The sequence below is a fragment of the Phacochoerus africanus genome, chromosome 9 (genome assembly GCF_016906955.1).
Source record: "Phacochoerus africanus isolate WHEZ1 chromosome 9, ROS_Pafr_v1, whole genome shotgun sequence".
Lineage (NCBI taxonomy): Eukaryota > Metazoa > Chordata > Mammalia > Artiodactyla > Suidae > Phacochoerus > Phacochoerus africanus.
Window position 1 is genome coordinate 92,916,926 of NC_062552.1, and position 23,213 is coordinate 92,940,138.

Genomic DNA, 23,213 nt, shown 5'->3' on the forward strand with positions numbered 1-23,213 from the left:
GGCAGTCTGCAGGCCCAACGAACCTCCTAAATATGTTTTTGGTTTGTGCAACATTTGAAACACAAGGGGTGACAGTAATTCCCATCGTGGCTCAGTGGTTAACGAATCTGACTAGGAACCATGAGGTTGCTGGTTCGATCCCTGCCCTTGCACAGTGGGTTAAGGATCTGGCGTTGCCGTGACCTGTGGTGTAGGTGGCAGATGCGGCTTTGATCCCAAGTTGCTGTGGTTCTGGCATAGGCCGGTGGCTACAACACTGATTAGACCCTTAGCCTGGGAACCTCCATATGCCTCAGGTGTGGCCCTAGAAAAGGCAAAAACAAAAGAAAAAAAAAAAAACTCAGGGGGTGACAGAAAAATTCAGATTCCATTTTCTCTTGAAAACTCAAGGGGTGACAGAAAAATTCAGATTCCATTTTCTCTTGAAAGTCATTAAGAATTGGCAGGATTGCATCTGCATTTTCAGCTGGAGCTGAGTGGTGGCTGCCATCCCCACACTCACCATAGACTGGCCTCTGCTGCCTCTACCCCTGCCACTTAGTGAGCTCCAAGTTTTACACTGACAGCTTTTCTCATTTAAGGCACCTCCCTGCATGGGCATGCAGCTCTGCCCTGAAAGACAGTCTCTCACCTGGGAGGCGGGTAGGGGCTGCTCCTCCCTTTGCCAGATATTGCACCAGAGGGACCTTATTACTGAGATGTGGTATTTTTTTCTAATTTACAAAAGGAGACCCATGGCTGGCAGCCCTTGTAAGATCCTTGTCTGTGTCTGGAAAGTCCTCAGAGCCAGGATTTTATCATCTTTGTCTCATTTGACTTTATAACCCTGAGGTCGGGCAGCTCTAGAATATATAGTTGAATTTTTAAAATATGGAACAAATAAATAATTCTTAAATACATATCCCCACTCTCAATCCTCTACCAAACATTATTTTCAAAGACCCTCAAAGATCTAAGGTATATCTGAAGGAACACTGGCACAGCACCTTCATAGTCACCCGCCAGTGGGATTTGGACCTCCCTTAAGGTGAATTCTACAGATGTTGTATCTCCTTATTCACTGGTTACACTGCTCTGTATTAAGAGAGTCTACTTTTCCTGTTTGCTATGAACTATAATTCCACAATAGAACTGAAGCCTGGGAACCCAGCTAGCCCCCAAAGTCCATCTACCTTGTCCTACCGACCCCTACTGTTTCCCCAGGGATACACTTAAAATCCCAATATGCCTTGCCTCTGAGGACACCCAAAATATAACAGTAAATTCCATCAATCCATTCTCTACTTCCACAAGCAAAGCCAATTGCCTTTACAGATATGCACACACACAGGCACATATATATAAACACACATATAGATGAATAAAACTATGAAATATTTTGGTTCCAATCTACTGTATCCCTATTGTCTTTAAAACATATACAAAAGACTGATTTTTGCCATTTGCTTACTTATGTTCCTCTAGAAAGGATCTGAAGTTATTTGTCAAAATAATTAAAAAGGAAGAAAGTTATTTGAAAGATCAGGACAAAGAAAAATATTGTTAGAAGGTCATGAGCAGGGATTAGGACCCAAATGTCCAAAGTCACAAAATTATCTCTGAGATTCCTAGTAAATCAGAAGAAAATAAAAACAAAACTAGTTTAATGATTTATCCCTAAGGAAAACTACCTACCAGTAGTTCCCCAAAGAAGCAACACTTTCTTTAGTACCTAATTCTGAAAGGAATTTATGATGTGTGGTCACTTGTGGGCAGCAGTGGCGGCCAGGGAGAGTTAGTGATGGACTAGTGTCTTGGATAATGTTCTCTACACATGCAGAAGTCTTCATAAAATTTTCTCAAGGCATCCCAAGTGAAAGATGAAGGTGTGACACAAAATATGACTCAGAGGAAGCAGTTCTACAGATGGGCCAGAAAAAAATGATTCAAGTAGGCCCCTTTCTGCTGATGCATTGTGATCTGAGAAGAAACCTTGAAGTGGTATTTCTCAAAGGTCAGTCCACAGATCACATATCAAAATCACCAGGGAGTGCTTGTTAAAACTGCTTTCTCCAGATTACAGAATAGCAAACTCTGGGGCAAAAGCCTGGAAATCTGCAGCTTTTATGAATTTCCTGGGAGATCTTAAGTTCATCAGAGCCAAGAACCACTGCCCTAGGCTTTAGACTTTTTTTTTTTTTTTTTTTGCTTGTCAATTCTAAAAGAATTTTGAAAACTAGGAAATTATGTATCATTTCACATGTTTTTAGGTTGACATTATTTTAATTACTAAGTGGTTAAAAATTTTCTGAAGTACTGTAATACTGACATTTTCAAGTAAATCTTTGGATATCACTTTAAAATATATACTATTACTCTTAAAACCTCATATCCAATAAAATCTAAATACATGAACAAGCTCTTTTTGAGCAGTCAAAATTTTTGTATTTCACCTTGAACTTGAATTTTCCATCCCATCTTTCCCACAGAATTTTATTCAAATACAATGTATTTTTTTGCTTGAAGTCTCTTGTTATCACCCCATCATTCTTCTCTGCAAAATATGTATGTATATTGAAATTTTATTTTTTTATTTCCTGTGACCCTGTTTCTAAATGTTAAAATTTATAATTATTACTAGTACATACTGACAAAAAATAGACATTTTCATAAATAATTTTTAATTATAGCAAATTATTTTGGAAATGTTTCTATTAATTTGATGGGTATACTGTTTTTCCCCCTATTTAATTCTCATATTCATAGGTGAATATTATTAATGGCTGGAATAAGACAGACTTCAGCATCAATTTTATTCACATTTTTTGCTTTACATACAATACTCATTGAGAAAACTTGTTTACACAAATAAGTAAATAGTAATGGACGGTGTTTTGTTATAGAAGTATCGCTCAGATCTTTGAATGCCTTTTGAATTATAAGCCAAAACCTATGTAGTAATTTATCATCAAAATTTATATTTAATAAATTTAAGCTGACAATTTGATTAGGTTGCTCTTCAATTTTGTTGAAAGCAAAGAATTGGAAGCCACAACTCCTGCAAAAGATTTTGTAATCCAGTCCTTAATAATCATTCACTCTCTTTAACCCCAACACCACTGTTTTGAATTGTGGTTAGTTTAATGCCCTTGAGTTTTTTACACACCCCCGAAGTAAACCACTGAAGTAAGATAAGTGAGTCACTGAAGTAAGATTTGAGGTAGTTGAAAGGTATTCTATTTTAACAAGTGTAAACTGTGATTAGGAGAGAGAGGAAAAGCCATCAAAAACCAAGGGGCATTTTCAGGCAGATCCTTTTCAGTAAAAGAGTACTTGGAAACCTAGGATCCAGCAACATTCCCTGAAAACTACCCTTGTCTCCACATTTTTGAAAAGTCTTAATGAAAGTTCATATACCTCAGTTTGATGACCATTGTACTAAGTATCTGGAAACACTGAGTGAATACATTACTTTCAAAAAGACCTCAACGATCTCACAGAGAGTTTAAGAGTTCTGAAATGCAGTCTCCATCTTTTTAACTACCTGGATTCACTGCAAATGTAGATGCAGCCTAGCCTGGGACAGCTATAGCAGGGATTAAGGTGAAGCAGACAACAAGATGGTCATTACAAACACAGGGAGATGGGAGTGATCTTTAAGAGCCCACAAGTTTTTGCTATTATGATTTCGCCAGCACTTCTCTCGTCATTTTAGTTAGTGGAATTCTTATAATCTCCTCAGGGGTTGAACTGGCTCTGGGTCAGAAAGGACCAGAAGGTCCTCATGTTTCTTCCCTGAGTCATTCTGTAATTTTGTTGCTACAACCAAAGCTGGGGTAGAGGAAGATAGGAAGACTCTTTTTTTTTCCTTTTCTCCTTTAATATGAAAATAATTGCCTCTGCTCTTGGAGACCTAGCTTCATTAGACTAATCTGATTTTCTACTGGTAAAACTAACACAAAAATGCTATTGCTCTGAGTTCTCTAATTATAGAGCAATCACACTTTTTCTTAACAGATGCTAAAATCAAATGCTATAATGTTGGATGAGGTCATTGTGAATACCTGGTTATAAGACCTATTTTGAGGTACCACATGAATTTTGGTGAATATTATGCAGTGACAGGAAACAACAGAAAGTTCACTGTAGAAAAAAAATGATGAATTGCCACTAGCATTTGTCTAAACAATGAGGTTCCACAAGCTATTTCATACGAAGTATGTCCACAGACTGTAACCTGTTCTTCTATCACAAACTCCTTAAATTCAGCCCCTTCCAGATTTCCCCTCTTAGCCACCTCCTTCTTTATTTTCTTCCCTGCATTGCCTGAATGAGATGGTCCACCTTTTGATGGATTCTCTCACAGTACTCTCAGCCTCCTTACTCCCCTGAACTTCTGCTTATCCATTCTGCCAAGTAGCAGCTCAAACCACCATCTGCTCTCTCTACTATTGCTTCTAGTTTGCCAAGTACTGCTGGAGAAATTGTATGACTGCTGATTCATGCCATGACAAGTCCACAATTCCCAAACTCACCTTAACACTCAGCACTACTTGGCAATCCTTTCGTTCTTGTTTGTTTTCCACCACTCAGGTGCTATGCTAAACCTCAAGACATTACTCTTCCAAAGTTTCCTACCATGCTTTCTTTTTTTTTTTTTTTTTTTTTGTCTTTTTGCTATTTCTTGGGCTTCTCCTGCAGCATATGGAGGTTCCCAGGCTAGGGGTCGAATCGGAGCTGTAGCCACTGGCCTACGCCAGAGCCACAGCAACGCGGGATCCGAGCCACGTCTGCAACCTACACCATAGCTCATGGCAACGCCCTTAATCGCTTTCTTAATCAAGAGATGATACCTACTTCAGGAAAAATTACTGTTCAACTTCCTTCCTTTCTACTTCTAACAGTCATCTATAGTTTCACCCTCCCTACCTCTGTCCCACAGATAGTGTGTCAATTATCCTCCTTTGTTGAGTGTTTTCTTTTTTCTTTTTTGTTCCCCCCGCAGCATGCAGAGGACTTGATGTGGATCTCAGTTCCCAAACCAGGGACTGAACCCAGGACACAGCAGTGAAAGCACCACATCCTAACCACTAGGTCACAAGGGAACTCCCACAAGAGAATCTCACTTTAAACCTTGGGGGCTTTTTTGGTTTTTTTCGTTGTTTTTTTTTGGTTTTAAGCTCATAAAGTCTGTGTACATTATTACAAGGCAAAGACAAACATTCTTCTTGAAAGTCATATTACAAGTTGAAGAAACAGGCATCAGAATGTTAGGAAATTAAAGGTGCTGATCAGCTATAGAAAAGAGCACATCAGAATAGCAAGTGTTCTACTTTCAAACATTCCCAACCAAGGGCAGAAAGGAAGGTGAGTTGGGATGCTGCTGGCACATTTAAATGTTTTAAAATTCTAACATAATTCTGCCAGCCAAATGTCACAACATGAAATTTAAGGAGGTCATCTTTAGTGATCAATGCCATTTTTGTGCTCTATTTGCTACCACCTGCCACATCTGCAGTCTAAAAAGCTGCTACTAATAATTAGTATATTTTGTTCCTTCTTTTAACTGTGTGGAGTTTGCTCACTTTCATTCAGTTCAAACTTTTCATGGGAAATTTCAGGGCAACCAATGTGAATTACATTATGCTTTACCTGATATGGCTATTTTAAATTAATGTCATATTATGCTAGCTTTCATACAGAACCTACAAGTGATATATAGATATAGATATACATAGATATCGATATAGATACACTTTAGAAAAAGTGTTTGTAGGGACTTCCTAAAGAGAGGTTTTGATGTAGAAGGTACTTAAGAGAGATATTTATCAGAGGCAGACCCAGGTTTTTTGGGGCTCTAACGTGTATATAATTTGGGGAGTTCTCTCTTTCTAAAAAAAGAGTACAAAATTACAAATACAGAATGAGGTACAGGGCCTTTTGAAGAAGTCTATGAAAATGAAGGACTCTGAAACTCAAGCTTCATTAGTTTCACATGAGTCAGCTTTTTTGTATTTGACCACTTGCTTAGGACATTAAACAATCTTTAAACCCAGACTGTCCAAAAATTCATTAAAATTTAAATACCTAACATGAGCTATGGACCTCACATAATATTACATTTCATTCTCACAACAAACCTCTTAATTTACCACTCTAATTTTTACAAAAGTGGAAACTGAGACTTAGAGAATTTAGTAACTTGCTCACAGTCAATTCACTGTTCACAGGGAGGCTGAGATTCAAACCAAGATCTGACAAACTAAATCTTGCATTATTTTTACTGCAATACTTTGCCTTTAAGGTTTCCCCAAAGACAAAGGGTGTTTGTTATTTTGGAGAATGCCCCTAGAAAATGACTGAAAATGCTCAGTTAATAATTAAATTGATATGACTTAATTCTTATTTGAGAACATCATTAAAAATGCTTCCCTAAAATTGTATTTAAAGGGCATAAACAAATGTATAACTCTTTGGGTTATCTTCTGATCACTAAGTGACTTAGATGAAAACAGGAGATCTTTGGGTTTAGGAGAAATGAGATTCTAATAAAGAGAAGGAAAAGAAGGCAGAATTGGAATCTGGAGGTAAGTCTAGAATTACAAACTCTCAGGAAAGAACCTGGCTGTGAAATAACATATTGACAGTATGGATCTTTTACAAATTATATCCTCTTGTTACATGTCCTATATAATTCTACCTTGCCATTGTGATATATCAAGTTTTTTTAAAGACAGGAAAATAATGACAATTGCCTCGTGTGTTATATATTATTCAATATTATATCCACACCTTGTGTTTGCCCGTTTGGCCTTTTTTTTTTTTTTTTTTGGCCACTCCACAGCATATGGAGTTCCAGAGCCAGGGATCAGATCCAAACCGCAGTTGCAACCTACACCGTAGCTGTGGCAACACCGGCCTTTAACTCACTGTGCCAAACCGGGGATCAAAACTTGTGTCCTGGCTCTGCTGAAATGTTGCCCATTGGATTGCACCACAGCAGGAATTCCTGGCCTCCATTTTTAAAAAATGTATACGAGAGATATCCCCTTCTCTTCTTAAGACCCCTGGGAGGTGGATGCTTTGTCTTTATCTTTTCCTCACAGAACCCAGCACTGTGCCCTACAGATAGTAGGCCTTGCTGTGGAGGTCAGTTGCCATGGAAGATGGTCTTCAGGAGTTATTTTTAACAAGCCACCAATTTCTAACACAATAGAATTACATAACATAGATGTATTTTGGCTCTATCCTAGTCAATCAAAGATTTCAGAATAAAGCTTTTGGCATCGGTTAAAGTTAGGCAAGAATGGATCAGATTTTTTTTTTTTTTTTTGCTTTTTTAGGGCTGTACCTGTGACATATGGAGGTTCCCATGCTAGGCATCTAATCGGAGCTACAGCTGCTGGCCTACACCACAGCCACAGCAACACCAGATCCCAACCGTGTCTGTGACCTACACTACAGCTCACTGTAACTCCGCATCCTTAACCCACTGAACAAGGACAGGGATCGAACCTGCAACCTCATGGTTCCTAGTCAGATTCATTTCCGCTGTGCCATGATGGGAACTCCTGAACAGATATAGTTAGTAGTATTTTCAGTCAACAAGTTGTCACTGATGCTGGAGTTGCTTAAAAGACCTTTCAATTCTGTGTTCTTAAGGCCATTGTGACCTCAAGCTGTAGCTAAAATCAGTCCAATGCAAGAGGAGTTTCAAGAACAGCAGCACAAAAAAATGATTACTTAACTGAATGGAACAAGAAGGTGCATATTTTCAAGGATACGTTTTTATTCTTAGAGTAGAAGTTTTCCTCAAGATGACAAGTGCTTCAAACTCTCCAGGATCTTACTTATCCTCAAAAACAAGGTTAATCTCTGACGGAAGATGCCAAGTGGTAACTACCTAGGAGGGAAAAGAGGGTCTCTATTATTAGCCCAGGCTAAACACAGATGTGGTGTCTCCTCCCACAGAAATTCTAAAATAGATGACACCTACCTGAAGGAATTGAATGAGGACTTAAAGCTAAGGAAGCAGGAACTTCTAGAGATATTAAAACCTCTAGAAGATAAGAACAGTCTATTATTCCAGAAGCTGATGTCTAACTTGGAGGAAAAACAAAGAAGGTAAGGCTTCCCAGTTAGGATTTCCTAGAGGGAAAAAGCCAGGAGAACTTTAATCTATAGGATTAGTAGTGATTTACATTACATTTAAAAAAAAAAAAAGCTTTAAAAATTTATCCATAGTAGGTAAAAAAAAATTGTAACCATAAAATCAGAGTAATAAAGACTCCTATAGTTTCTTTTAGTAGAATTAAAGATGACTCATTTCATCTCACAGGGCTACCATTATTACTCTTCTTCCAAAGAAACAGTTAAGAATCTTTAATACCCTCAGTCTATCATGGTCACACAGATTCATGATTGTGGAATCACCTTAGGACTGATGACTGCTCTTCCCATGCCGAGCAGTAGAGTGGTAATCTTTTCTGGGCTTCGAAGTCCTCTGGATTAGGGTCTAGCCTTGCTAAATGTACTAGGCAATTACGGTCTTAACTCTATGCTAGCGCACTTATTGTTCCTAGGATCCACCAACTCTCCTCTTTTTCCTTTCTAATCTCTGGGAATCTCACCTTAATGTGTCTACCTTTACCATAAGCATCTCAGGGAGCTAGACTTTTGGAAAGCAAAAGCCAGGCAGAAACGTGTGTTCAAGCACCAGTTGTTGTAACCCAGAAACTCAGACCTCTCAGGGCAAAAGAACACAAAGTCTCACTTCTCTGCTTATAACTACAGAGGAAAAAGTACAAAGGACATAAGCATAAGTTAATTAATACCTTTAAAGAATATGCTCTCTTGCAGTCATAGACTTCATATCAATTCAGATTTTGTTAGAAATTGCTTGATGGCTTCATTCTCTAGAGGCTACCATAAGAATATATGCGGTTTCCCCAACTAACTCAAATGTTTTTATGTGGAGAAGTAAAGTGGACAGAGATGGTCGTAAGGAGTATTTCTGAGATATATCCTGAAGGCAATAGGTTCTTCAACCTCTTTCCTCACAGAGGCAAAAAAAATGCCCTTTTCTACCCCAAGGGTCATACACCAAAAACACTCTTCTGAAGGGGTGGAGATGAGTCTCACTAGCTTTTGGAGACCTAAGTTTTGACTATGACAGAGCACAAAATTCATTATAGAGCACATACCTAAGGCAAATGTCAATGAGGAATGAAATTGTCCTTTGGAGATCCTGTCTGTCCAGAGGACTTCCATAACTCCTGTGATTTCAGCCCCCATTTTCCTCCCATGGTAGAATAGTTTTTGCCAGATCGTAGAATATCAATATTATTCTTTAGGAAGTATTCTGGTTTAGGATCTTTTCTTCCTAGTCTGCAGATCATGAGGCGGATCATGGCAGGGAAGGGGAATGATGACTCTGCAGTCATCAAGCTCATTAAGGAAGCAGAAGAGATGAAGCAGAATCTGGTAAGTCAGGGACACTCCAGGGGATGGTCTTCAGAACAGGACTCTCAGTTTCATTACTGTCAGACAGAGTGTTCATCTCTGGCAGTTGGTGCTCCAACACTCAGATGTCCTTGGTCTAGAAAGTCCAGGGTGATCCTAAGGGAATCAGATAAAATGTTGGGAAAAATATGGATTAGCTAGCAAAAATTCTATTTCTTTGACTTAAAAAAATTTTTTTTTCATCTAAAGGTTAATGAACACAAGCATATTAACCCTTCACATTTCAAAAGAAACAGAAAATACCAAAATAAAGAAAAGAAGTTGCTCTGAGAGAGTCTCGTAAGATTTTTAAAAATCAACAATGTAAATTAAAGGGTCTTAAAAATTAGAAATTAGTGGTCTCGGCCCCAGAGAAACTGCCTTATGATCAGAACATCCTAAATGTTGCGAGTGTGAGGAACTCATTGTCATATTGATATACCACAATTGCCATAATTCAAGTTATTATTATAAATTATTATTTTTATCATCTTCATCAAACTCATCTCTCATATTCTTGGGTTTGGGGCTAGGCCCATTTACTGCCTTCTTCTGTGGTTTTAACCTGCCTCTGGCCCCTATCCCCCCATTGCACGTAATTTCTTCCAACTTTAATAACAAATCAAAACATATTTCTGTTTGTTTGGGTTTTTCCCCTCCAACAGGAAAGGAAAAACAGGATGCTTCGGAAGGAAATGGAGATGTTATGGAACAAGGTGTGTGTGCCTCTAAGGATCTCTTGAAAGTATCTGTCTTACAAGCTGTAATGCAAAAACTTTCTTTTTTCTGCTCCACATCCTCATTTTTTCACGTCTCCTTTCACCAAGGCCTCATTCCAATCCATAATCCATTCTTTGCCAGCAAAGTGATCTTATTTAAAACAATAAAAGTATTTCACTCTTTCGCTTTTTTTTTTTTTTTTTTTGCTTTTTAGGGCCGCATCTGTGGCATGTGTAAGTTCCCAAGCTAGGGGTCTAATCAGAGCTGCAGCTGCTGGCCTACGCCACAGCCACAGCCACTGCCATGTGGGATCTGAGCCATAATCTGGTTCTTGCCCATCTCTCTAGTTTCCTTTCATAGAAGTCTGCCCCTCCCACACTGGCCTCCACATGCCAAGACCTTTTCTATCTCAAGACTTTTGCTCCTGCTTTATCCATGGACTGTAATGCTTTTTCTTATTGTTGGCTCATTCTCATCCTTCAGTATCTGCTTAAATGTCACCTTGTCAGGGAAGCCCTCCTTATTCACTCCATCTAAAACAGGGCATCACCCCCCCTCCTCCTACTTTCTATTATACAACTCTGTTCATGTCCTCCATAGCACTTTTTATAATATAAGCTCATTATTACTTTTATTTTATCATTGTTTTCATTATCTTACTTGTTTCTTGTCTCCCTACCCTGTTCTGGAATACGTGCTCCTCCAGTATCTTGATTGCTTTGTCCTTCTTGGAATCCCTACCATGTAGCTCAATGCTTGGCACATAGTAGACAAAGTTAAATAAATAAATGAATGAATACCTAATTCTAATTCCCCTGTGATTTTGCAACAATCACTGCATTGTTTAAGATAAAAATAGTATGGCCTTTTGCTAGGAAACCAGGCAGGGGTAGAAATTCCTTTGTGAACTAAATCTTTGGGTTCTGAGTGCTTTTTCACACACTATGAGGCTAGAATAGCAGATTGTCTTGTGATATAAACAGATGTGAGTGTGATCTCTGACTGCTTTTTCCACCTCACCTTTACACAAATAATTAGGATACTATCAAGCTCTGCATCTTATACTGAGATCTGCTCCTAGTTCTCAGTGGCAGCTACACATCAGTTCTATGAAATTCTAGTGCCTGAGTTCTTGAGTCCTAGTGATAGGAAATATGCCAGCACCACTCATTTGTCAAAATCCAGTTTCTCCAGACCTCCAATTGGAGATCTGGATTGTGATTGACTTTCCCACACATATTTTTAGACAATGAGAAATGGGGAGAAAAGATCATCATGCCTAGTGGTTAAGAACACAAGCTTCAGGAGTTCCTGTCGCGGCGCAGCAGAAATGAATCCAACCAGGAACCATGAGGTTGCGGGTTTGATTCCTGACCTTATTCAGTGGGTTAAGGATCTGGTGTTGCTGTGAGCTTTGGTGTAGGTCGCAGACGTGGCTTGGATCTGGTGTGGCTGTTGCTGTGGCTGTGGCGTAGGCTGGCAGCAACAGCTCCAATTAGACCCCTGGCCTGGGAACCTCCATATGCCTTGGGTGCAGCCCTATAAAGACAAAAGACAAAAGACAAAAAAAAAAAAAAAAACCCACAAGCTTCATAGTCCAAGAGATTTGGTTCAAATTCTCCTCCCTACTTTCCTACTTGATTGACCCTAAACAAATGACTTAACCTTGCCAAGTCTCAGTTTTCTTATCTATAAAATGGAAGTTAAAGAGTTCTCTTGTGGCATGGTGGGTTAAGGATCCAATGCTGTCACTGCAGCTGCTTGGATCACTGCTGTGATGTGGGTTCAGTCCCTGGCCCAGGAATTTCCACATGTTGCAGGCATGGCTAGCAAAAAAAGTTAGTTAAAATAGTCCTGCAAGGATTAAATGAGAACGTTTGCAATGTAGTAGCAGAAATGAGTAGAGTCATGTAGTAAGTAGCTTACAGTAGTGATTGGCATATCATAAAGTGTCATTTAATAGTTTTTATTGTTATCAGGTACACTCAAGGGACCAAAAGGAAGGGCTTATTTCATTCTGAACCTCCTTTGGTAGTACACATTTCGTGTTAGGCCCTGAGAGGTTGCTGACTGGCAGGAACCAAAAGCCTTGACCCATATTGGCTTTCTACTTCCCCTAAGAATTCCAACTGATTTGAAGCTTTACCAAAATGTCTCTCTATAGACGTTCAACACAGAAGAACTCGGCGATCAACCCAAAGCACTACAGATAAAGAACAAAGCAGACTTGCAGGATGGAAAGGCAAGTGGACAACATGGTACCTAGAATTTCAAAGTGGATGTCACACAGATGGAAACAGCCTGTTGACAATCAGGGCTACCTTGGGTAAACAAATAGGTAGAATCGGGGCCTTAGGGGTATATTAGATTTACTGTCTGCTGAGACATTGCATTTCTTTCCTGGGACCTCTATTCCTTTAGTTTTCTTCTTTCATCCCAGGCTTCCAAAACCCCCTCAACATCTAGGAAGACCAAGAATGAACTGGAGACCTTGTATACAGAGAAAGTGAAGGAAATAAAGAAGGTAGTATGATCTTTCCGAACATTAGTGGCTTTTAGAGCTGATAGATTAGAAATCTTAAATGTTGCAATAATCTGCCTAAACTATGGTGTTCTCCTGAACTGATACAAAATTTTATAGATCTGGTTCCCTTGGGATATTATATTTGAGTCAGAGTGACATTGCAAGTTTCTGGGAAATCGTTTTACTAAGGCAAAGTGGGAAAATCTGTATCATTAAAAACAAGTTTGAGGTAGCTAGGCAATGTCAGAACACTTGTTCATTTGTTTTTGAACATTTATTTAGAGATACTATGCTTGTATCTAATCTTCCTGCAACCAACTCATTGATAGAAAATTGTACTGTTCATTAGCTTTCAGGTTTTGGAGAGTGGGTTTTACAGGTGGGGCCAATTAAGAGAACTGTGCAGTTGAAACCAATATACTAGTGAATCTGTAACACCATAATTTTGCTATAAAGTCTTTGCAGCATATTGAGAAAACTGATTTCTGATCTCAATTTACTTTGTTACCAGAGGCTCTTTCTTCCACCAGGAAAAGCAGCAGAAGAAAATGGAATGGGTCAGATATCAGGAACAACCCAACATCATTCAGGTACTAAGTCTTCCAACACTGAACATAGGGTACAATTTCATTCATATAATATAAAGACTTCTAGTTTCCTAATGTTAAAACTGATCCCTGCTTCTAGATTACCAATTGTTATGCTAAAAGAAATGTTTTGTGGGAAGATGGCTAGAGAGACCTAGCTCCAGCTTCACCTTGAGTATAGCAGTTTTTTCTTATGATCTTGATTTTGTTCTGTTTGAAATGGGGAAAAAAAATCACAAATCCTTTCTGCCCAACTTTTAAAGACTGAGCATGATAAGATCATTTCAACATTATAGGAGTAATTTTGAAAAATGTTCTCTTATAGAATGATTTCAATGGAAAAGTGATTGTGCTGAGAATTGAAGCCTTGAAGAACTACCAGAAGGCCAATGATCTGAAGTTATCACTGTATATACAGCAGAATTTTAAGCCAAAGCAAGCATTTTTGGATCTTCCTGAGTCCCAAGGTAGGTAGAATATCATAGGTACACATTTTGAGGGTTGTTTTGTTTTACATTGGAGATCCCATTACTGTGATAACACAAAGTGATAACACAAAGCCTGGCACATAGTAAGTTCAATGTTAATAGTGTTATAATAATGTTATCATTATTATCATGGTGATTATTATTATACTGAAGCTCTTACATCAAGATAAGAATTCTTCTGGAGAAAATAAAAATTTCCTTTGTAAAGACTAAGTAATGTGTTGCAAATTTAGCATAGGCAATTGATACGTAGTTGGCATCTGATAAAATACTCCCCACCTCCTCCCCTCTCCTAGGAATTAGAGTTGTTTGATCTCACAAATCTTGCTGGCATAGACTCTGCTACTTCAGAAAAGAGGCCAAGGAGATAGATATCTGACAGTGGTTGTGATTTTTACCAATCCAGATATTCCTCTTGGAGTTTCAGCATTTCCCCACCCTGAAGAATTTATGGCATCATTACAGGAAATCGTATAGCTTACCATAAAAAAAATAATAATAAAGGAATGACTTCTAAGGGTCGGGAAGAAAAGGCTCTTAAATGTTCAGGGATCTCTAAGTCAGAACTCTGTAATTTTTAAGAGAGATGTGCCATGAGAGATCATGGCTAAGGGATGCCAATGTTTTTGTTTTTGTTTTGTCTGTTTTTTAGGGCCGCACCCAAGATGCATATGAAAGTTCCCAGGCTAAGGGTCAAATCCGAGCTACAGCTGCTGGCCTATGCCACAGCCATGCAGGATCCTAGCTGCATCAGCGACGTGCATCACAGCTCATGGCAATGCCAGATCCCTGACCCACTGAGTGAGGCCAGGGATTGAACCCACATCCTCATGGATACCAGTAGGATTTGTTTCCACTCTGCTATGATGGGAATTCCTGGATGCCAACGTTTTATCAATATTAATATGTATGTCTCTGATTTCTTCCCAATCTTATTCCATAAAGGCTTGATTAGCTTATAACGTAACACACAGCACAAAACTTAAATAAACAGATGAATAAATCGAGGGAGTGGGAGGCATCGGGAGCTTGGGCTTATCAGACACAACTTAGGATAGATTTACAAGGAGATCCTGCTGAGTAGCATTGAGAACTATGTCTAGATACTAATGTTGCAACAGAACAAAGGGTGGGGGAAAAAATGTAATGTATACATGTAAGGATAACTTGATCCCCTTGCTGTACAGTGGGAAAATAAAATAAAAACAGATGAATAAATCAAGGCAAAGGGAAAATAAGTTGAAGCCAGGTAAATACAGAAAAATGTATAATGAAGTACTATATAGTTGATTCAGGTAGACTTCAAACTTGATTCTGAATTTTCCAGAAAAAGAAACCTGGATTTATGGTTTCCACAAAATAACAATAAACCAACTGCTCAGAAGAAACATAGCTTTTTTTTTTTTTTTTTTTTTGTCTTTTGAGGACCACACCCTCAGCATATGCAGGTTCCCAGCCTAGGGATCTATTCAGAGCTGTTGCTGCCGACCTATGCCAGAGCCACAGCAACGCCAGATCCAAGGCGAGTCTGTGACCTACACCACAGCTCACAGCAACACTGGATCCTTAACCCACTGAGCTAGGCCAGGGATCGAACCCACATCCTCATGGTTCCTAGTTGGATTCGTTTCCACTGTGTCATGATGGGAACTCCAGAAGAAACATAGCTTTTACTGGTACTGAGACAAGGGAGAATTCTCTTCTCTAGGTCCTTATCATGGGGATAAGACACATTATATGTGTCATAAGCTAATGTCCTCAACAATATTTCTGAAATTAAGTTGGAATCTAAACCTCCTTGGCTGTTTCTTACCTGCCCCTTGGCACAATCTGATAAATTATTAATTTGAATTTTTTAAAGTGATGGATCACCCTAAGATGATTTGGTTCAGGTACATAGCACTCTGTTGGTCTGACTTGAGCCATATTTAAAATTCAGAAAATCTAGAAGACTATAGGACCTACCTATGCCTCACCCAGTGTTCCATTCATGTTTTTCTCTTAGCTATTGCTTTGATAAGAATTGGAAAGCAGAAAGCTTGAGGTTTTCTTCAGTAAGAACCTGGAATACAACCATAAGCAGTATAAAGTCATTAAGATGCAAATTAAAAAGATAGAGGAGGGGAGGGTTATGAGGGTGACAGATCCATGTCTTATTTCATTTAAAATTAGCTGGAAGTCATCTCGAGGGATCCATAGAGTAAGGAGCCAACAGTCTTTTAGCTCCGGATTCAAATCAAGCCAAGATAGTAAATAGTGAAGCGTTCCATTCAATGTGATCAACTCAGAAGATTTTTGTTTCCCTTGCTTGTAGAACCCTTAGTCTTTGAACTCTGAACTAGAAAGGCCCACAGATCCACACTTTCTTTTCTCTTCTCTCTTCTTATGCTTTTGGAGAATTAAGTGACAGGTCACTAAATGTTCAGTTCCCACAATGACTGACCCATTGCTCATGTGTTTTATTAAGTGGACATCCATCGGGCACTGACTATAGGCCAGTTTCATTTCCTAACACACACATATACAAAATCTTTGGGTTTGTTTGAGCCCAAGTGAATCTGAAATCTAGGTCCGAGATTTTGGTTATATTAACATATGTATAAGCTGGCATTTGATTATTGAAAAGAAAAGAAATATTAATTTTCTTCATAGAAGTATTTTTAAAGTAATTATGTTAAGATATTATTATCAACAGTGATATGATAGGGAGATAATTTGGTATTGCTCAGTGTTTCCAAAGTTCTATGTCACTTGGACTATTTATTCAATATTTTTCTGTTTATATTGACTTTAATTTCTTAAATGCTTCCTTGAGAAAAAAAATTGTATTACTCTTTTAAGTGAAAAACCAGGGAGTTCTGTTGTGGCTTAGTGGGTTGAGAACCCAGCATAGTGTCCGTGTGAGTGGCCTCGCTCAGTGGGTTAAGGATCTTGCGTTGCCATAAGCTGTGGCACAGGTCACAGAGGGAGCTCAGAGCCAGTGTTGCTATGGCTGTGGCATAGGCCTGCAGCTCCAATTCCAACCCCTAGCCCAACCCGTATAGGAACAGCTGTAAAAAGAGAGAAATACCAGAGTTCCTGCTATGGTACAGTGGGTTAAGAATCCAGCTTCAGCAGTTCAGCTTTGATCCCTGACTCAGCACAGTGGGTTAAGGGATCTGGCATTGCTGCAGCTGTTGTGTAGGTCAAAGCTGCAGCTCAAATTCAATCCCCAGCGAAGGAACTTCCATATTCTATGGGTGCAGCCATTAAGAAAGAAAAAAAGAAAAAGAGAGAGAAAGGAAGGAAGGAAGTGAGAAAGAAAGAAAGAACGAACGAACCAGTGTAGTTTTCTATAATAGAAAGTAAGTGTAATAAATATACAGAAAACAAAATTTTAGCATTCTCACAAGATGGTGAAGCCTAAGGTCTGTTTTATCTTTATTAGGAAGTGAGATTAGCAAGATGCAGTGAGTTTTAAAGAAAACCAGCACCAAATTAAAACTTTTCTCCTTGATGTCATCAAGGCATCAAGTTTGAATCAAAAAGGAAATAATTTTCTCACTGTGATATATAGTATTTAAAGGCTGTGTTCCAGCACTTTCTGAATTTGTTTCAACTGCCACCTAAAATCATTTCACTATTGAATTTTGGGAAATAGCAATTTAGTGGGAAAAGCACTGGATTTAGAGTCAGATATGTGAGTTGCAGGCCTTACTCAGGATACCTGGGCCAGTCATTTTGTTTCAGTGTTTTTCTTTACCTAAAACACCCATATCATGTTACAAAGCATGTTGAAAACATATGGTTTTGTGTAACCTTCACAATAACTTTATGGGGTGGGTAGTATAGAACAAGAAACTAGTTCAGAGAAGCCAGGCTTCTGCCTGTATATCCAAAGCTCACCTCCTACAATATAAAGTGACAGTGTTCCAGTATGTGATTTCTTATGACTTTTCCACCTCTAAAGGCTATGATTTGAACCCAAGCTTATTACTTGTTTAATGTATAATCCTCCCAATAAAGAATCATACATCCAACATTAATCTGTTCAGTAACAAAAGAAATAGCAGTTCCAAAATGAGTTGACAGATTTGTAATTCTGCATTTATCCCAGTAGGTGGCACCAATCACATCCAGGCCTCTAGTCCATAAATAGCGGTAATTCAGGAAACTGCAGGGAACCATTAGTCTTCTATCCCCCTTAGCACAAAATGTGCTACATTTATATATCAAATGAACAAAGAAAAAACTATTGATATTTTTGCCATGTTTCATGACGCTGAGTTTTATTACTGGCAACCTTGATTATACCATATTAAATTCAGTATTCTGCTGCAGAATCTGTACCTATTACTCCCCTCTGAACTACTGTGTCCTCCATTCCAAAAATAGCCACTGTCCATTTCCTCCACAATCTCTATCTAATACTGTTTTTTTTTCCCCTACCACAGATAAATCAGTGATTAGAACAAGGAATTAAAAAAATCAGGCAAGGCGGTGATTTTTTTGAAGTTTAAGTACTTAATTGTTACTGTATAATGTTTCATTACCTCTAATTTCAAAAGAATTGAATTTCACAAACCTGTCTTAAAGAAAGGCTAGCATATAATTTTGGACACACCTCCCAGCAAATCAGGGTACAGCCCTTCTGTTATTTCCAAGTGGAGGGAGGGGTTTTCCCACTGCTTCTAGCCAGGAATTCCTCCTCCCACATCAATTGTCCTGTGTGCTGGTTGGCTGCATTGCAGTGGTGTGATCTGTTTGGTTTGGCAAAATATAATCCTATGTTAATACTGACTTTGTTAGACTTCAAGAAATCCCTATTTGCAAATTCCCTTGAGGCTCAGGTTGCAGCATTATCATTGTCAGTCTCATCTTTTTAGCATACTGCATCACCTAGTCTTATAGAAGAAAAAAACATTTTATACCCAAGGTGAATCTTTCCTTTTGGTCATTCCAGAGACAGGTCACATTTAAAGCGATTTACTTCCAGTCCAGTGTAAAATTACAATTTGACCTAGAGTACATGGCTGCCTTTCCCAGGCTTCTATAGAGTCAAGAGAGCAGTCCCAGTCCTTGGCCTTGGCAGTCACCTATCTTAAAGAATACAGACACAAAACAATCTTTAAATTCAGCTGTTTCCCATCGCACCTGCTGGTGTTTAAAGAAGAGGTTTATCTTCCATAGTAATAGAACAGGTGAATAAGACACGATTCGGACAGCCTTGATTTTCTCTCCTCTCCCCTCCCCCACTCCTGAACCCCCACCCCAACTCAGCATTTCCTCGAGCTCTTTTGAGAAGATGCTGAAGGTTGCATGTGAATATTTTGCTACACTTATAAATTCAGATGAAAGCCCAGTGCGGTGGGAAATGAATACTCTTGAGACCTTATTTATTCTATAACTCTATTCTGAAAGCAAATCATTCTCTCTGGCTTTAACCTTTACTTCACTTCAGTAGTACTCTTCCTGATAGCTGAAATACACTCCAGCAGGTGATGCTGAAAGGAAAATAGTAGTGTTAAGCTAAAATTCTGAAAGGCAGGGGCGGAAACCCACAGCTAGCTCAAATCTGGGTCCTTGATAAATAGCATTGCTCTCAAATACAGGCTTTTTAAAGCTTTGCAGCAGCTTGAACCTTTTGAATGTCAGTGTTAGGTTCATGGTATTAGTAGGTCATGAAGTTAATTTCTAAACTAGGTCACTCTTTCACTTCCTACAGAACCCCACAGAAGTCCAGGGGAGAATAAAAGTCTTCTTTCCTGAATACAAATTTTGAAAGTTGAAAAAAATAAATGGTATTTTTATTAAATTATGATTATTTAAATGACTGACAATAGGTTCTAAACTTTTTTGCAACACACATTCAGGAGAGCAGCAGTTTGTCTAGGATAGAGTTGTCATATTTAGCTAATAGAAAGAAGATGCCAGTTAAGTTTGCAGATAAACAACTTTTTAGTATAAATGTGTCTCAAATATTGCATGGGATATACTAAAAATTATTTGGTGTTTATTGACATCCAATTTAACAGTGACTCACACACCTACAGTCAACTAATCTATGATAAAATGGTAAGAATATTCACTGGAGAAAAGACAGCCCCTTAAATAAGTGGTGCTTGGAAAACTGGACAGCCCCATGTAAAAGAATGAAATTGAAACACTTCCCAACACCATACACAAAAATAAACTCAAAATGGATTAAAGACCTAAATATAAGACCAGATATTATAAAACTCTTAGAGAAAAGCATAGGCCAAAAACTCTGACATAAACCACAGCAACATCTTCTCAGATCCACCTTCTACACTAATGACAATAAAAACAAAAATAAACAAATGGGACTTAATTAAAATTCAAAGTTTCTGCACAGCAAAGGAAACCCTAAACAAAACGAAAAAACAACCCACAGAATGGGAGAAAATATTTGCAAATGAAGCAACTGACAAGGGATTAATCTCCAAAATTTACAAACACCTTCTGCAGCTCAATACCAAAAAAAAACAAAAAACAAAGAACCCCATCAAAAAATGGGCAGATCTAAACAGACAGTTCTCCAAAGAAGACACACAAATGGTCAAAAAACGCATGAAAAGAGTTTAACATCACTCATCATTAGAGAGATGCAAATCAAAGCCACTATGAGGTACCACCTTACACCAGCCAGAACAGCCATCATCGAGAAGTCTACAAACAATAAATGCTGGAGAGGGTATGGAGAAAAGGGAATGCTATTACACTGTTGGTGGAAATGTAAATTGGTGCAACCCCTGTGGAAAACCGTATGGAGATTCCTCAGAAAACTCAAAATAGAATTACCATTTGACCTAGCAATCCCAATCTTGGGCATCTATCCAAAGAAAACCATGACTCGAAGACACATGTATTCCAATGTTCGTTGAAGCACTATTTACAATAGCCAAGACATGGAAACAACCTAAATGTCCTTTGGCAGAGGAATGGATAAAGAAGATGTGGTACATATACACAGTGGAATATTATTCAGCCATTAAAAGGAAATTAACAGCATTTGCAGCAACATGGATGGACCTAGAAATTATCACGCTGTGAAGTTAGTCAGACAGTGTGACACCAACATCAAATGCTATCACTTACATGTGGAATCTAAAAAAAGGACACAATGAACCTCTTTGCAGAACAGATACTGACTCACAGACTTTGAAAAACTTATGGTTTCCAAATGAGACAGGTTGGGGGGTCAGGGGATGCGCTGGGGGTTTGGGATGGAAATGCTGTAAGATTTGGTTGTGATGATTGTTGTACAACTATAAATGTAATTGAGTAAGAAAAAACACTAGAAAAAAAAAACAAATTTAACAGTGACTTATATTTTGGTCTGGCAACTCTAATCTAAAATAGACTCACCACAGAGCCTGTTTAGCACCCTGCAATTCTCCTCCTTTCCCCATTTATTGCCTCTCTTCTCCATCTCTCTCTCAGCCTGCATCTGTCTTTCTCTCTGCCTCCTCTTTCTCATCCCCACCCCCACCTTTATCTTGCTTGTTCTCTGCTGTCCATAGTTTGCCATTTTTGTGGAATATGTATCTGGGTTATTAGAGGGTGTGCATATTATGTAACTTATCTCACTTCTTCATTTAAAAGTTGTACTGGAAGCACACTTTGTAGGCTCTTAGATAACATTGTTTTTACTTGATGTAATCCTCAAATGATTCCAACCCCCTCACCCTGTGGGACATGAACTCTCAACAGAAAAAAAGATTGACCACTTCACCTTTTAAAATATTGTTCAAAGTTTCCTGGTGACTCAGTGGGTTAAGCATCCAGCATTATCACTGCTATGGCTCTGGTCACTGCTGTGGCATGGGTTCAATCCCTGGCCCAGGAACTTCTGCATGCCACAGGCACCGCCAAAAATTTTTAAAAAATTGTTTGATGAAGTTATTTTCAAAAACAATAATTAGAAAATCCACATCAATACTAACGCCACAGTCAGTCCTACAGTGATACAATGAGATGATAATATGATGAATGCTAATAGCCTTGCAACTCCAAATGAAACTAGCTGTTTTTTTACCTCAAAGAAAGCTCCCATTTTCCTGATTTTTCCCATCAGGTACTACGGGCACTACAACCATAGGCAGAGCAACTCCTGGCAAAAATGAACCTAATGTGGTGAGAACTACTTTCATTTTTTAAATCACTTTAAAGGGTTGAATAGACAGTGGGTATAGATTTTTGGAATGCATTTGTTAATGTACATTATAATTTAGTATTTTTAGAGGATCTGCAAAGCGAATGCCAGGACAGTTGGTGTTTTAGCTGTCATATTTTTCTTTCTTTCTTTTTTTTTTTCCCTGTCTTAGAGAATTCTGAGATCAAAGAACTACACAGAACAACAAGGAGCTAAAGGAAGTCAGTTTGACGATGGAAGAGGGAGGCTCTTTTTTCTAAGGTCAATGCCAGATGAAGTGCTGAAGGATTAGTAGGCTTTCACTCCATTTGCTTCGGACAGATTTAAAGACTAGGTACAGTCATTTGTGTTAATTAAAACCTCTCAAACATTTTTTTAGTACTGTTTCCATTTTCTCTCCCCCCCAAAATGGGTAGAAATGCTAGTTAGATTCTTGGCCTTAAGCATGTCAGGAATTTAGTTATTTAGGAATTGTAAACAGTCTCTGATTATTTTGATAGTTTTGTGGGTTTTTTTTTTTGGTCTTTTTAGGGCCACACCTGAGGCATATGGAACTTTCCAGGCTAGAGGTCGAATCGGAGATGCCTACACCACAGCTCAAGCAACTCTGGATCCTTTAACCCACTGATGGAGGCTAGGGATCAAACCCGAGTCCTCATGGATACTAGTCAAGTTTGTTACTGCTGAGCCAAGACGGGAACTCCTATTTTGATAGCTTTTGATTTTCGACTAGATTCAAACCACATTGTGTGCTGTTAACAAGTCCATAAGAAGCTGCTCCTCTCCACCTCTGAAGTGTTAATTTTGGGGCAGATCCTCCACTGGCAAATGAGCAAAAGGAGGTACCAAATAAGGAAATAATACTCAGACTCCTCTTACTCTCTCACCTACCACATCTATCTGCCCTTTGATACTGCCTCCTAGTTATCTATTCCTTGAATATCTTCTACTGTCCTAGTACCACTCTCTTTCCTGCCTGGATTTCCACAGCCTCTTAATTAGTTTCCCTGTTTCCAGTCCCTCTAATCCATCTTCCACAGCACCACTGAAAGTTATCTTTTCTAAAAGATAAATGAGATCATGTCACTTCCCTACAGTTTCCCTTTGACTTTAGTATAAAGTCCAAACTCCTTCACAAATCATATAATGATCTGCCTTCTACCTACAGGCCCAGTCTCATCTTTCACTATAACCCCCTTCCCTCATCCATCTATATTGAGCTGTACAGAAATATTTACAGTTCCCCTGATGCCCCATGA

At 38.6% G+C, this 23,213-nt stretch overlaps 1 protein-coding gene across 2 annotated transcripts; it reads left to right on the plus strand.

Moving 5' to 3' along the window:
- The first annotated feature begins 5,316 nt into the window (after positions 1-5,316).
- Positions 5,317-22,327, plus strand: CCDC196 (coiled-coil domain containing 196). 2 transcript variants are annotated; one of them, XM_047796700.1, is made up of 11 exons: positions 5,317-5,346; positions 7,786-7,846; positions 7,951-8,103; positions 9,366-9,462; positions 10,146-10,196; positions 12,365-12,442; positions 12,641-12,724; positions 13,255-13,314; positions 13,637-13,778; positions 21,877-21,935; positions 22,127-22,327. In XM_047796700.1, the coding sequence occupies exons 2-11, from the start codon at positions 7,797-7,799 to the stop codon at positions 22,244-22,246; spliced, it is 894 nt and encodes a 297-aa protein (XP_047652656.1). In that variant the 5' UTR covers positions 5,317-5,346; positions 7,786-7,796; the 3' UTR covers positions 22,247-22,327. The 2 variants fall into 2 exon arrangements, with proteins under 2 accessions (XP_047652656.1, XP_047652657.1); XM_047796701.1 differs by lacking the exon at positions 5,317-5,346 and having other exon boundaries at positions 7,658-7,846.
- Positions 22,328-23,213: the final 886 nt, after the last annotated feature.